The 16,856-nt window shown below is 37.6% G+C and overlaps 1 protein-coding gene across 2 annotated transcripts in view; it reads left to right on the forward strand.

Annotated features, from left to right (window-relative positions):
- Positions 1-2,864: 2,864 nt before the first annotated feature.
- The window catches only part of LOC122057753 (FAD synthase), a 36,977-nt gene continuing 22,985 nt past the window's right edge, over positions 2,865-16,856 (forward strand). Inside the window, exons 1-6 of one of the 2 annotated variants that reach the window (XM_042619994.1) lie at positions 2,865-2,978; positions 3,112-3,228; positions 6,663-6,708; positions 6,807-6,973; positions 7,144-7,261; positions 7,396-7,478. In XM_042619994.1, coding sequence (XP_042475928.1) covers positions 3,128-3,228; positions 6,663-6,708; positions 6,807-6,973; positions 7,144-7,261; positions 7,396-7,478 — 515 coding nt within the window. In that variant the 5' untranslated portion in view covers positions 2,865-2,978; positions 3,112-3,127. The remainder of the gene's footprint in view (positions 2,979-3,111; positions 3,229-6,662; positions 6,709-6,806; positions 6,974-7,143; positions 7,262-7,395; positions 7,479-16,856) is intronic. The other variant, XM_042619995.1, reaches the window with a different exon arrangement.

The raw sequence follows: 16,856 nt of genomic DNA on the forward strand, positions 1-16,856 counted from the left end.
GATAAAACTAAATATTTTGCTTTAGTTCGGTTCAATCCAACAATTTTAAGCCCATAAACTAAAATCAAACCAATTTATTCTGATTGGGTTCAATTTTAAATGATTTGTTTCGACTTCAGTTCTAAATTGATACCTTTACTAAAGAAGGATTTCCCTCTGATGGGTGTAAAAAAGCAATGATGTAGGATTACATTAATCATTACTAAGAAATAAATATTGGAATAATTCCATTGCGACTTAAATCAGAGTCTTCAGATGACTTCATATACTAGTTGGATCTCTCCATCCAATAGCTTAAATTTTCGGGTCAAATTACTCAATAATAAATTACTTTTAAGGGTTTGCTTTAATTATAACTATTGGTTGAGGGGAAAATTAATGTTGGGTTAAAGTTTCCCACATTGCTAGCTTAAAATCCAAACTGCATGCCTCCATCTAAATTACTGTAGCACCCATTATAAAATGTCTTAGATACTCCCAATTTAACATATTTCTTGTAATACCCTCTTCAAAGCCCAAAAGTGCACATGGGCGTTAGAGGGAACCATTAAGGGATTGAGTTCTTTATTCGATTATGTAGCAAAGAAGGAGAGAGAGACATAAAGGGACACTGACGTATGCTATGCAACCTGACGGCATCCTTTAACCCTACACTTAAAATCCAAATTGGACCAATTGCTTTGACAAATATCTTGTTCATGATATTGCTGTCAACTTTTCAGCCTGATATTTCATATGGTTTTTCAAAATTGTGATATTTCCAACAAATAAAATTGTGATCTCAATTCTTATTGATTTGGACCCATCAATAATTGGGGCATTGCCATTCAACATTATCCATTCAATCGAGCATCCTCTCGTCTCCAAAAATCCCTTCAAAAAAATTCATAGTTCAAAGTATCGATATTGGATTTGTAATTTGTATTGATTGGACAAGTCTCCGATTGTGATACTAGCTGATATCGTATCGGTTGAACAACATAGATCATAGGTAAAGAGTAAAAAAATCCATTTTTATGGGAAAACCGGGTATTTTTGTTCAATATGCATTTCAATGTCGTGTACTAAAACCATGAATAAAATGATTGATTCATAGAAGGATAGCAACCACATTTCATATGAAGAGAAAAAGAAATGAGATAATGTTCTTTTAAGGGAGCGTAGCCTCTATTATATTTTGTCTCTCCTTTCCCATGTGAAATGACTTATATGGGCATAAGAGAGACAGAATATGGGATATGGGGTATGGGGTGGGGGGTGGGCCGGAGGCACAGGTGGAGGTTGGACCCTTTCCCAGAAGAGATAAACACAAAGGTAAGTACTTTTCCATGCCCCGTTGGTTCAGAAAATCTTCCCCAAGTGAAAGTTTATTCTAGTTTAAAAAAGGGACTATCCCAACACATATAAAATATTTTTTTTCCCTCTGTCCTTTAAATAAATGAATGAACAACAACATTTAAAAAAAATCATTATTCATTATAAAAAAAGAGAAAATTAATGCTCTCGATCACATGTCCTTTGCTAGATATAAAGGGTAGCAAAATGACACTCCCACACCATTGTAAAACTCAAAAAACTCACTTCCCCATTAAAGTCATTGTCAGCCTCTCACAGACATGGTTTTAAAAATTGAATCGGGATGAGTCAAGAATCAGAATTGCTTGGATCAGATCAATATTGACTAAGATTGATCTCTGATCTTGACTGTTTTAATATCGATCTATTGATAAGATATAAGGGTAAAATGATCTGTAAAATGAAATTAAAAAAGATAGGTATAAATTTCTCCAATCTTCTACCAAAAAAAAAAAAAATTTTTCTCCAATCTTTGGAGACCGATCCCGAGCATAGTTATTAAATTTGGATTCGGGAATTATTTGGATGAAGAATTATTCATATTAATTCGTTTCATTAATTCAATGATTCAGTCAAAATATTGGTAAAAAAACAGAGATAATAAAATTCGAGTTTGGATTCGGATTCGGGAATTATTCGTTTAAAAAAATAAAAAGCGGACAAAAAAATCGGATGTCATTTTTAATATTTGTAATACTTGTTTCATATTATCTATCAATTATCATATGTATGTAACATACAAATGATATAAACATTAAAATTTTAAATTTTAAAGCTAACAATATTATATTTAGTCTTTTTTTTTTTCTAAACTCATTTCCTATTACTCAAATAATTGAATCAGAGAAAAAGAGATTGAGAGTGGGGATTGAGCACAAATTCAACTAGACCCATGACATCCACCATGCATGTTCATCTTAAAGACCAGAGAGAGAGAGTAACGACTGTAAGACTTAGTCAAACCAATATGAAATGAAAGATTTTATTATTATTATTATTTATTTATCTAGTTAGGTAGAAGTATAAGAGATTACCTTAGAAAAGATAAGTTTTGTCGACTTTTGTTAAAAAAATAAGAAAAGTAACATTATTGACTTATTCAAGATAAATTTTTTTTTTTCACATTGGATAAAATTCGGATATAATTCGCATAAAATTCGGTTCGGCCGAATTATTCATCATTTTTAAAATAATATATAAAATTCAAGAATTTTTCAGATTTTTTTACTCGATTTGAATTCGGATCAAATTTTCTGTAAAATTCAGTAAAAATTTGTTCGACCGAATTATTCGCGTTTAATTCGGAGAATTTAATACCTAGGATCCTGAGTTTTAAAGCAGACGTTACCTTATTGTCCCTTGTTTCTCTTCAAACCAAACAGTTAAAAGAGAAGGGTATTTCCGTCATAGTACCTGGATGAGGACTTCTGTGAGTCTGTCGCATCATTCCAAGGATCAAAGAAGATAGTTAAGTATAAAGAACCTCTTGCTTCAATTCTTATTTTTGATACTGGAAAAACTGAAAGAGGAAACAAAAGAGAGAGAGAGAGAGAGAGGGAGAGAGAGAGGCCAGCCGCATTTTCCATCATCCTCTGTTCGAAGCGGACAGAAAAAGTTGAAAGGTAAATAATTTTCGTTCAGCCTATGAAAGCTGCAAAATCTCATCTTAGTTATGGTTTCTCTCATTTTGATTTCATCGGATTGACTTTTCTCTTTGTTTTGTTGTTCCATTATCTCTCATTTTTTTTTTCTCAGAAAAAGAGATTCTCATATGGAGATCGATAAAGCTATAAGTGAAAGCAATGACCGAAGGTTGAAATCGAAGTACAACAACGCAATCTACGTTATCAAGAGAGCTTTCGCTTTATACGCGTAAGCTTTGACCTTCTATCCTCTCGTTCGCTGGTTTTCTATGTTTAATCCTCTCAATTACCAAGTCTCTGAAACTGGGTTCTTTTTCATTTAGGCAGAAACTTAATTAGTTCTTGTCACCGAATACTAGAATTGCTGTTTCCTTGCTTGTAAGACTCGCGTTCGTTTGGTTAAATCTCAGGACTCATGGATTTGTGTATTACGTTGCTAACGAGTATAAATACTGTAATAAGTTTTATGTGAATGGTCCTCTTTAAATGTTCACCATTCCGTTAATTTCTCTTTTTTCAATATTTTGTTTTCAAAAATTTTCCCTGCATCATGGGTTATGATTCTCACTGTGCCATATGTTTGAGCTTAAAGAAATTTGTCTTGTAATATTATCTTTTGAGATAGACAACTACCCTATCGAGAAGTAATTGGAAAATTTCAACTAAAAGTCAACTCAACTGAGCCTTATCCCATTGCCATCCTAATGTGTGAAAATTACTGTCTTCTCATTCTGCTCTATGCAAATCCACAATAATCACGTTGTTCCTGTCCACATCCAGGTTGTCATTGGTTATCCCATTGTCTTTTATTTCCTTCAGTTTGTACAACCATCTTAATCGACCTTCCACCATATTTTTCTCCATTTAAGCAACTTTTAGGTTCCCTCCATTGTATTTATTTCTAATTTATTATTCCTAGTTTTCCCCCTCATCCATAATCGGTTTCAACATTCACATTTGATCCACCTCTCTTTTATGTCAATGTTGTTTCTTTGTTATATGGCATTCGGCACCATACAACATGGCTGCCCTTATTGGCAATTTTCACTGTGAAGTGGTTTCATCGAATAGGGCTATTAAAGAGGAAAAGAATTTTTTAGAGGCAATCTTATTTATTAGTTTGAAGCTTCTGGACATCAACAACGGATGGTAATGAGATTTGTTCTTTAAGGTTCTAATGGGCATTGGTGGGACATGCTGTTAGGGATTCTACTTCATAGAATCATATAAACAATAGTGTTTAGAATACAAGAATCATAAAAGAGATTAACCATGGGTGTAATCCCTAAACCAAGATCAATGCTTTTTGGGATCTTAAGAATATGCAAACCTGTAGATTTGTCCCATCTATGATAATCAATGGGAATAGAGGAATACCTGTGTGTAAGTTTAGAATCCCATGATTATTGATCATGAACCTTTGTCCCATGTGCCCATGTGCTTAAAGATTACTCCCATGAAGATGACAATGAAGAACTACGTAAGTGGAGTCCCTCTACTGAGATGTTCTGCAGCCTCTTACTCTTGCATTTCCTCTCTTTCTGTGCACTTGCTCTTGTGAGAAAACAATGCTCTCAAAACCATGAATGTGTTAAGTAATGGCTGCAGGGACCATCAGTATTCTATTTATAATAGAATCCTTAAAGCCCTATTCCATTCCCACAATGGAAAGAGCTAGGAGTTTCTTAATCAGAGTGGGTCTATAACTGTTTGGGCCCAATGGATCAATCGGTATCAGTTAAGCCCATATAAAAGTCCTAACACATGCTTTTGTGAATTTTGTCGTGGGAACCTCCGAACCTGGTCCTTTCTATAAGACCAACAAAATTTAAAGTGGTGCCATAGGTGTGTAGGTTTGTATTACAATTTTAATGTTATTATATCTAGTTGGCATTTCATTGCATGTTTGTTGGGTACAATTATAGCTTTCTCATGCAAGTTGTGAAAAGGAAGAAATTAGAAAGAACTCCAAACTAAAACGTGATGTGCTTAGAGTATGTCAATGTAAAGTTGTAAACAGCTTGATCATGGGCAGGAAGTTGATGTTAGAATATAGAATTGTCAATTAGGGTTAGCACTGCCTTGTAGGAAATATATTTCTCAGATATGGCAATTGCACAGCATTTTTATGTATCCAAGATGAAATTTACATTGAAAATGGAAGTATCTGACATCATACTACACCCATTTGAACTATCCGAATAGCTTAGTAGTACAAGGGATCTCAAACTACATTGCAATGAGGATTCTCGTGCAAATCTCCCTGTGGTGGCATAAGCAATAAAGAAATAAAATGCAATCACAATCCTTAAGCATATCTGCCCATGGATTTCGGTGGCTTCATGAAGAGATGGTTAAATTAGAGTAATTTATGCACGCTTTTTCAGTGTAGATGACTCGTAAAACGTAATGGTGTATGCAATTTTGAAGCATTTCAAGGTTTTCTTCTGTTATCATTATTTTATATTAACACTATCAAATGGGTTATTATTGCATAGTGGTTCCCTCTGAGATCAGTAGGAATAGATATTGTCGATCTCAATTAAGTTGACCCCCTAAGTTATAATGGCTGAAATTTGAGGGGCACATTGATAGACCACATGGCGGGAGTATGGTTTGACATCTCTTATTTGATTCTTAAGGTCTTTGTGGACTGCGTACTTCATCCTGTGATTAGCATCAGATTAAATTTAAACATTTTCTTTATTGGATCCAGATCTTTCTGGCTGAAGGGAGTATTGGGGGCATGTCATGTCTGCAGAAAGGTTCCCCTGTCTCTCCCCTCCCCACCCCTCCCCCCCAAAAAAAAAAAAAAAAAAAAAAAAACGAAGCTGATGGTACTTCCTGTCGAATTGAGACTTACGGAAATTTAGGTTTTTTGTGATATTTTGGTAGAAAATTACATTTGTCTAGTCCCTTTGCCTCATTGGTTGGGTGAGTACTGGGTCCAGTGGAGTTTGGTGATTCTCAATTTCTTAGATAGCCTTGGATATATTCCTAAAACAAACTGAACACCTTGTTTTCTCAGAGGCCAAGGTTGACCAACACTAGAATGGATTCTTTTGGTAGAGGTGGTGATTGAGAACTGTCATGAATATTGTGCAAGTAACCTCTATGTTATTTAATTATGTATATTTTTTTGTTCTTTGAGGGTGGGGGGTTGGTTTGACTCCTTAGTGTGTAACTCCTGATAATTGATTGTCTTGTACTCTTTTGGTTCTCTGGAGTAGTTAGTTTTCAGATGTTATTTCTTTATAAAATATTCCTTTTTTCATTTCCTGCTCTGTTTTACTATTCATTTATTGGAAAGTTGAACCTAGTTAGAGGAGAATCAGATATACTTGTCTAATTATATTGTGAATGAATACTAAACCTTTTCTTCTCTTTCGATAATTAAATTGTTGCCTATGTTACAGGGTAAGGATATGATTACAATCATGGGTATGCGGCTATTTGCATTGCTTTCACTGTGTCTATGTGGTTTCACATTATTTATCATACGTTTGGAGTCAGTGATAAGACCTATACATTATCTTTCCTTAGACCTGAAACCATGATATTTTGGAATTGTAGGATGAAAATGCTTTCTTTATTAGTTGGTCTTGCATGGCAATGATGGGTTCTCTTGTGTGGTACTGAGTTGTTCTACTTTTATTTGGACAGGTTTGAGGAGGTTGCCTTCAGCTTTAATGGGGGAAAAGACTCAACTGTAATTCCTTTGAAACATTTGTCTAAATTGAAGTTTTTACTTGTTCAATGAAAACAGATAAAGACGCATGGATATTTAGAATGGACTTGATTTTGCAGGTCTTGCTGCATTTGCTTAGGGCTGGATACTTTTTGCATAAGAAACCTAACTATTTGAATGAGGACCATACAAATTGTGAAATGAAGTGTCCAATAAGAACCATCTATTTTGATAGTCCTTCTGCTTTCCCAGAAATCAACTCCTTCACATGTGAAACAGCTGCTGTGTGAGTGACTTTCTGTTGTCTCACTTTTCTTATGGTACTATTATTGCTGCAAACTATTTCCTCCTCCTAGTTCCAACTTCCAAGTAATTTTTTTTTCTGGGTAGGGTGTGAGTTTGTTCTAACATAGAAGCACGCGGATTTATTTTGGGTCTATTCTTTCTTTGGGGCAGTTATGACTTGCAGCTGGAAATTTTTCGCATAGATTTCAAGTCTGGTTTGGAAACTCTTCTGAGGGAAAAACCAATTAGAGCTATTTTTCTTGGTACCAGAATTGGTGATCCTAATGCGGTATGGATGTGCTTCTTTGTTACTTCATTTTTGTCTCTTCAGATTCTTCAGGAGCTCTTTCTGAAGTCACCAATAGTCCAAAAATCCTTAACAAAATGCATAATTGCACTTCTAATTTGTTTATTTATGTGCAGGTTGGCCAAGAACAATTCTCACCTAGTTCTCCTGGATGGCCGCCATTCATGAGAGTGAATCCCATCTTGGATTGGTCCTACAGGTTTTCCATGAACTATTAAGCTGTGAATACACATTCTTACACACAATCACTCATGGAAAGCTCTAGTAGCTGAATTATGAGCACCCTTGTGTATACAATTCCCTATTGAGCATCTGGCTGGAACCTTGGCAGCTTCAGATGAATTTGAATAAAGCATTTTCCTATATAATTGTTAGTGATGACATGCTGTATCTTCATATTCTTTTTGTCTACCTAATCATTTGATCTACATGGAAAAGAAGAAGAGTGCAAAAATATGCTTATTCATTCAGTTTCTTTTATAGAAAAGTGGATGTAATTAAGGATATGTATGCGGGCGTGGTGACTAGTGTGAGATCCGTGGGGTGTCGAGGCAAAGAATTCCCAATTTCGATTGGGTTATGTTACTATCCCAGAAACCTGTAATCAAAACAGAGAAAGAGAGGAAAGAAGAGAAGAAGAAAAGATGAGAGAAAAGAGAGAGAGGTGCGATCGAAAGAGACTCCCAAAAGAGAGGAGTGACCTGCGATCTGACCAGAATAGTATGATCGCAGGTTATGCCTCAAACCTTATATTAAATTTTCTTTTTGGGCAGAAAAAACTTATATTAAATGGTGCTGAGGAAAAGTACAAAAATACCCCCATAAAGAATAAAGACCTATCGGCCCTATCACTATTTAGGATTAGCGCCTAGTGCTAAACTCAACACTCCCCCTCAAGCTGGAGCATACACGTCACCCATGCTCAGCTTGGTACAACTATTACGAAAACTAGGAGCAAACAAAGACTTAGTGAACATGTTAGCCAACTGATCTGATGAAGGAACAAACGGGGTTTCAATCAGCTTTTTCAGAATAGCATCACGAACTAAGTGGCAGTCCACCTCGATGTGCTTGGTCCTCTCGTGGAAGACCGAATTGTTAGCAATGTACACCGCAACTTGGTTGTCACATTACATCTTTATAGGTGTGGTTACTGGAAACCCCAACTCCAAGAGTAAAGACCGTAGCTACATCAACTCAACAGTGGTATGAGCCATAGCTCTATATTCTGCTTCTGCACTAGACCGGGCAATGATAGTCTGCTTCTTACTACGCCATGTAACCAGATTACCTCCAACAAACGTGCAATAACCTGTAGTGGACCTATGATCACTAGCAGAGCCGGCCCAATTAGCGTCAGAATAGCCAACTAGTTCCATATGCCGATTAGGACGATAGATCAGCCCTTTACTAGGAGCACCCTTTAGGTAGCGAAGAACACTAATAGCTGCGTCCCAATGTGCTTTCTGAGGAGATTGCATGAACTGACTGAGGACTCCAACAACATAGGAGATGTCAGGATGAGTCACAGTAAGATAAATCAGCTTGCCAATCAAACTCCTGTACTGATGCACATCTTGGAGAGGTTCTCCATCATTAACCCCAAATTTTGGTCCTATCCATAGGGATATCAACCGGTCTGGATGCAAGCATACCAGTGTCAGATAAAAGGTCCAACACATATTTCCTTTGAGACAGATTGATCTTTTTCTTGCATCGGATCACTCCAATCCCAAGAAAATAGTGAAGTTGGCCCAAGTCCTTGGTCTGAAAGTGTTGCTGTAGATAAGCCTTCACTTCAAAAATTCCTGCTTCATCATTACCAGTAAGAATAATATCATCAACATAAACTACCAATACCACCAGTTTATCACCTCTGTGACGAACAAAGACAAAATGATCAGAATAACACTGAGAGAATCCACAAATTACTATTGTAATACTGAACTTGTCAAACAATGCCCGAGGGGACTGTTTAAGTCCATAGATAGCCTTGTATAAGCGATATACATGACCTTTATTCTCCCCCTGAGCAACATAACCAAGAGGTTGCTCCATATACCTCTTCCTGTAGGTCACCATATAAGAAGGCATTCTTGATGTCTAACTGAAATAAAGACCAATCAAAGTTGATAGCAAGAGAAATAAGTGAACGAACATAGTTCAATCTAGCAACCGGGGAGAAGGTCTCAAAATAATCAACCCCATATGTCTGAGTATACCCCTTAGCAACCAGACGGGCTTTCAACCGCTCAACAGAGCCATTAGAGTGATACTTAACAGTGTACGCCCAATGATACTTCACAAAATCCTTACCAGGAGGTAAATCTACCAGACTCCAGGTACCGCAACTCAAGAGAGCATCCATTTCTACATCCATGGCAGCTTTCCATCCAGGGATACGTTGGGCATCATTATGGGTGCAGGGAATAGGGTTAGTAGAAAGTGACAGGGCAAGACTATGGATGGTCGAGGGAAGATGAGACAAGGAATCAAAGTTATCAATAGGATACACAACCATTGATTTTTGAGTGCAAGAGTGTACCTTTCCTTTGAGAAATTGGTAAGTCATCAGGTGGAGAAGGAGGAGGAGCTTCACCAGAAGAAGGCAGCAATGGAGGAAGTGAATCATCTGGAGTATTGGTATCTACACTTAGCTGTCCAACCTTCTTCTTGCATTGATAAACCTATAGAGGAGGTGAGTCACTAGCACTAGGAACATCAGAAAAGGGAATGAGAGAAGGAATGGGTGGAGGAGATGAAGAAGTCCACTCCATACCAGACTGAGACACCTGAGGAGGAAAAAATGATGTGCCTTAAAAAAAAGTCACAACGGCACTAACAAAGTTCTTGTGAGTAATAGGGTCATAGCACTTGTACCCTTTCTGAGTACGTGAATAACCCAAAAAAATGCACTTAATAGACAGAGGAGATAATTTATCTACTTGTGTATGCAAATTATGGACAAAACACACACACCCAAAGACTCGGGGAGGAACAGGAAAACTCGGCAACGTAGGAAACATAATAGAAAAAGGAGACCTATATAAGAGAACTGAAGAAGGCATGCAATTAATCAAGTGACATATTTAAAACCCCATCACACAAAAAATGTTTAGGAACATGCATATGTATCATAATAGCTCGAGCTACCTCGAGGAGATGCCGGTTCTTGCGCTTTGCTACCTCATTTTGCTGTGGGTATAGGCACAACTTGTTTGGTGTATCATTCCACGGTTGGCACAAAAATCAGAAATATCATTTTGGGCATATTCTAAAACATTATCAGATCAAAAAATCTTAATTAAAATGCCAAACTGAGTTTTTATTTCATTATAAAATTTATGGAACACAGATAAAAATTCAGATCTGTCCTTTAACATGTACAACCATGTAAGACGAGAATGATTATCCACAAAGGTCACAAAATAGTGAAAATCAATTCTATTATTAACTCTGCATGGACCCCATATATCAGAATGGATTAAAGAAAATAAAGACGGACTTCGAGACACAAAGTTAGATGGGAAGGATACATGGTGATGTTTTCCCAACTCACAGGCCTCACATTCTAACCTAAGCACAGACTTAAAACTATGAAATAAAAGTTTCAACTTAGATAAAGACAAATGTCCTAAACAACAGTGCCATTGGAAAGGAGTCACATCGCCAACAACAGTAGCAGCTGCAGAAGAAGCAGGAGAGCCACAGTTGAGATGATATAAACCATCTTTTTCAGGCCCTCCACCAATCATCTTCCTCGTGTGAAGATCCTGAAAAACACAGTAAGGGGGAAAGAAGGTTACTGAGCAATTTAATGAATTAGTTAATTGGCTCATAGAGAGAAGACTTGATGGAAGTTGTGGTACATGTAACACAGAATATAAATTCAGTGAGGATGTAGGTGAGATAGTACCATGGCTTAGAACTGGTGTTGAAGCACAGTTGGCAAGAATAATAGATGTAGAATTGGTACTAGAAGAAAAGGTTTTAAAAAGTGATGACTTACCAGTCATATGGGCAGAAGCACGTTAATCAATGATCCAGGGGGTAGAAGTAGTGGTAAGAAGGGCTGAGGTATCTGCATGAGCTAGGGTGGCAGTGGATGTAGACTCACCATTGGATGTATTAGAGGATGCCTCGAGAGTGTGCGAGCGCCGGAGCAACTGATTGATGTCATTGCGTAGACTGGTAGACGAATCTCCTAAGGAAGTTATCGGCTTAGTACTAGTGGAAGACATTGTGTCAGTACCATCATCTGACACTACATGATTGGCTAACTGGGTGGCCCACTCTGGCTTGCCATGCTTTGCCCAGCAAGTCTCTACAGTAAGGTTGGACTTCCCATAGTAAGTGCACTGGAAAGATGCACGATTAGACGGCTATCCACTAGAACCTCGACCAGCTGACCCACGACCTCCCCCACGACCATGACCACGTCCACGGTATGCAAGGAAGGCAGAATTGTCTTTGGAAGACTGATCATGTTTAGTGGATGAAGTAATACGCTGCAGTTGCGAATAAGTGTCATTCAGAGTAGGAACAGTATCGCCTGCAAGTAGATGGCCCTTCACTGCCTTCAAATCATTATTCAACTAAGCCAAAAATTTGGAAACAAAAAACTCATTGCGCCGAGCCTTCAATTTGTCAATGTCTGTGGTCAAGGGCTGGGAAACATTGGGTTCTTCAACCATACCCTTGAAAGCACTATAGTACTCTGGAAGAGATCTGTCAGACTGGCGAAACTAGAACAACTTCTCATAAATATCATAAATAAGGGTTATGTTCTTTTCCTGAGAGTATGTTTCCTTCAAGTTATTCCATACTAACATGACATTGGCAACGACATCTAGTTCCATACTATCCACAACCAGATCAATATTAATGCATTGTTCTTCATCCAGTCATTATATCCCTTATCAGATGATTGGGGAGAATTAGAGGTAGTATATTGAAGTTTATTGTTGGCCATAAGATAAACCTTCACAGATTGAGCCCAAAGTAGGTAGTTCGAACTTCCTTTGAGCTTGATAGAGGTAATCTGGATATTCACATTGTCGGAGGAAGATTTAGCAGTGGTAGTTTTGGTCTCAGCCATGAGGAACCAAAAAAAATAGAAAAAAAGGATTGCTGATGTAGAGGCAAACAAACAATCACCTGTATGTAGATCTATATAGTACCATAGAATGGGGGATTCTATTACAGAGCCATATTATCAAGACCTGATCTCTCCATAGTCATCACCAAACAAACAATCACCTGTAGGGTTTAGGGTTTAAGGTTTAGGGTTTAGAATTTAGGGTTACAGACCACGGGGCAAAAATCGATGAGGTATAAAAAAAATGTCAAAAATCAGTCTTCGATTGTCAATAAATAAAATGAGCAAAGAAACATTATCTAACACCCATGTGATTTAAGCCATAGTAAATGCAGTAGTAGGCGGCTGCACACTAGAGAGGTTAGCGGAAGAATGAAGTCAACAAAGAGGAATGTATAAACCCTAGGCTTGATCACAGAGGCTCTGATACCATGTTACAATCCCAGAAACTTGTAATCAAAACATAGAGAGAAAAGAAGAGAAGAAGAAAAGAAGAGAGAAGAGAGAGAGTTGCGATTGAAAGAGACTCCCAAAAGAGAGGAGTGACCTGCAATTAGACCAGAATAGTATGATCGCAGGTTATGCCTCAAAACTTATATTAAATGGTGCTGAAGAAAAGTACAAAAATACCCCCATAAAGAAGAAAAACCTAATCTCAGAGATATGGGGCCGATAGGACATAAATGCCCCTATCGGCCCTGTCGCTATTTAGGATTAATGCCTAGTGCTAAACTCAACAGGTTACATTAGGGATCTGCCTTAAGTCCTTACCTATTTGCACTTAAGGTTCAAAATATGGGGTTTCGACCCTTGGGGAGACTGAAATTTCAGTCAAAATCTAGGAAATTTTGAGGAAATCAAGGATATTTTCCTGTTTGGTGGAAACTTTGGTTTCGACCCCCCAAATTTTTTTTTTTGCCTATTTTTTGTGTACGTCCTATTTTAGATATTTCTGACCCATTCACATAATTAGTTTCATGGAAAAAACACCTAATGTCATACTTGTGGACCTGTGGTGTTTTCCAAAGTTTGTTTAATGTATGTTGAGTCGTTGACTGAAACTATATTACATAAGTACATATATAAGTTACTGACGAAAAATGTGAAATACATTATTAAAAGTTTAAAACAAACAAAACATAATGTAAAGGATCCAAAATAAATAATAATATTACATAATTGTGAGTTATCTCTCAAGTCTCATGTCTCAACAGTCAACATTCAGCACTCAACACTCAATAGTTAACAATCAACACTCAACAGTCAATTCCAAGTAGAGTGTCTAGGCGGTTCCAGTCCATGAGTTGTGTACCACTGCAGATGTTATAGCCGCTCCTCGAATGCACCACATATGAGTCCTATGACATGTTTTGGGCCCAATTGTTTTGGTAATCTGTCGTTGCCCATCCATAAGATGCATCATCAATATCAACTAGGTAACCCAGCCTAGGGAATGGCTCAACCACAATGATAGGATGTTAATGTGGCACTTAAGGTTGGGATGGATACCCAAAGATACTGTCAACAAAAGATGGCCCACCACGTGAACTATCCTCCTGTCCAAATGAAGTAGAAGATCCCATACTGTCCATACCCACCACCATATCCAAATGAACCGGTGCTCTCAAAGGATGGCACACAAGGTTTGGGGAAGATGGGATTTATCTTTTCGGTCCAAGCTCCCTTCCTTGGGTAGATTTGCTATGAATGTGCAAGATCTAGGCTTAGAATGAAGATTTGATGGCACAAGGGAAAAATCTTGAGTGTTTTTCCAAGTTTCCCACTTCATAGAGAAGAAATATGGGGAGATGGTTGAAATTTTGAAATAAAAAGGTTTGGTTTCCCATTTAAGAAGGTTTTATAAAGGCTGACCCATTGGTCCACTCAAAAATTCCCACATTTCGGTCAAAATGTGGGAATTTTGATCGATACTGGTCGAAACTAGTGACTTTTAAAAGTCACATGGTATTTCGTATCGGAGTTCTGGGATACTGTCGAAGTGTAAGAAATTTCGATGGTATTGGTGGAAACCTTAAACCATGTTTGCACTTATCTTGGACGAGCTAACCAAGAGCATTCAAGATGAAGTCCAGTGGTGTATGCTCTTCGTAGATAATATCGTTTTGGTGGATAAGACAAAGGCAAGGATTAACACGAAGTTAGAGCTATGGAGACGGAGATTAGTAGAACATGGTGAAAATTTTAGATCAACCTTGGAAACAAAAGGCTTAGAATGAAGACTGAGTATATAAGGTGTAATTTTAGTTATACTATGACGGATGATGATATGGTGAAAATTGTGGAAAGGGGGATACCGCAAAGTGACTCTTTTTGATATCTAGGATCAATTATAAGCAAAGAAGGTGACATAAAGGATGCTGTTTCATAAAGAATTAAAGTGGAGTGGATGAAGTGGAGAGGTGCATCTGGAGTACTGTGTGACCGATGTATCCCTTTAAAGCTTAAAGGGAAGTTTTATAGGACGGTTGTACGACCGGCCATGATTTATGGGATGGATTATTGGGTTGTTAAAAAGTGTCATATTGCGAAGCTATTTGTAGCAAAGATGAGGATGTTAAGATGGATATGCGAAAAAATTAGGAAGAATAAATTATGGAATGAATGTATTAGAGCTAATTTGGGGGTTGACCCGATCAACGATAAGCTCCAAGAAAGTTGTTTGAGGTGGTATGGTCATGTTCAATGGAGGCCTAGGGATGCCTTGGTAAGGAAGAGTGATATGATTTAGATTGAAGGAACTAAAAGAGTTAGGGTTAGGCAGCCTCAGGCCTAAAATACCCATAGGAGAAGTTATGAGGGATGACATGTAGTTTAGGTCTCGTACCTAGTATGACTTCCGATAGCCTATTGGAGAGCAAGGATCCATATAGCTGACCCCATTTAGCTGCTCTTCTCCTAGCTTGCAGGCTGTCCTCTTTCATTTTTCATATTGCATTCTTCATCTCTCTTATGTCGTTAATCATTTTCATTTCTCATCTCATTTCTTTTCTCCCATTTCTCAACTCTTCATCCACCTTTTCTGCTTAGACCTCAGTATTTACCTATTGTGTTTTGTTTGGATCCATGTTGCTGACGTCATTAAGTTGGGATAAGTCTGAGTTTGTTGTTGTTGTCATTCAGTTTCTTATACTGCTTTTGTGAATGATTCAAAAGATACTACTGTAAATAAAAAGATTTCCATCTCATGGAAGGAAATGGGAATTGTGAGAAATGGGGTTGGGAACCATGGCAACATCTAACTGGACTGACTGTTCCCAGGGAGCAAAAGGGGGGGGGTTTGCCTGGGAAAGGTGCAGACAAGCGATCAAGAAAAAAAAGGGGCAATCGGACTCAATGTCATAGGGCAAAGAGCGCCTTTGTGCTGCATGGTGGCCTGCATTGCACCTTTCGGAAGAGCAAAAAGCAAAAATCGAATCAGTAACGTAATCTTGTTCAAAGGATCATGTATAGCATCCCTTGTATACGCAATCTACAAAGAAAGATAGAAAGAGGCTCGCTCCTTTCCACATTTTTTCCATTTATTAATAACCAGAGTGATTTATCTACTATAATTATGATCATCATTTAGTTGGCTCTTAATCAATTGATATGGATGTCAAGCTTAAGGAAAGCAACTTGCAGTTAAGGATATTTACCTCCCATAATGTTTAAGTCCAGTAGTTACTCAAACAAGGCTATTCCAGCCTATTGCAGTGTTTTATGTACAAATTAAAAATCTTAAAGTCCAGTAGTTACTCAAACAAGGCTATTCCAGCCTATTGCAGTGTTCTATGTACAAATTAAAAATCTTGAAGGAAGTTAAATCTAAAAGAATTTGGGTTGGATTAGACAACCCTAGGTGAAGATATGGCTTTTCCTAGGATCTCTTTGAAACTTGTTGTTAAGACAATAAGATATGTACCACGATAGGGGGAGTGTCCCTATCGTGGCTGAGTTTTACTTCCTAGCTTTAGTCTATTTCTTTCCCTAATTAGGATAGATCTCTACTTACTGATTATGATAGACTTCTTATTTTATCTTTCTTGTTGCACAAGGACTTAGTTTCCTCATTTGATTGTACTACCTGGGTGTCAATAAATACTGCCGGTAAGGGGGGGGGGACTGCAAGGGTATCAAGCCTGCTACACTCTTGGCAGTCTCCCTCTCTTTTTCTTCTTTCTTCTTTCTTCTTCTCCCTCGATCTCTTTCGCTCTTCTCTCCTTTCTCTTGATCTCTTCTATTACAGTTACTGGTTACAGATCCTGGATTGTCACATGGTATCAAAGTTGTAACCAGTAGCTGTTTTGAGAGTTGTTCAAGTCAGTGGTTTGTGGTGAAACACTAATTCACAGAAGTAGAAGAAGAACTAGGGTTTTGATACAGATGATGTATGCGTATGAAGAACATACCTGAAGAAACTGATGGTGGTTGCTGGTTTCAAGCATGTGCTGAAGTTTTTTGCCGAATCATTAAATCTCT

The sequence above is a fragment of the Macadamia integrifolia genome, chromosome 12, assembly GCF_013358625.1.
Source record: "Macadamia integrifolia cultivar HAES 741 chromosome 12, SCU_Mint_v3, whole genome shotgun sequence".
NCBI lineage: Eukaryota > Viridiplantae > Streptophyta > Magnoliopsida > Proteales > Proteaceae > Macadamia > Macadamia integrifolia.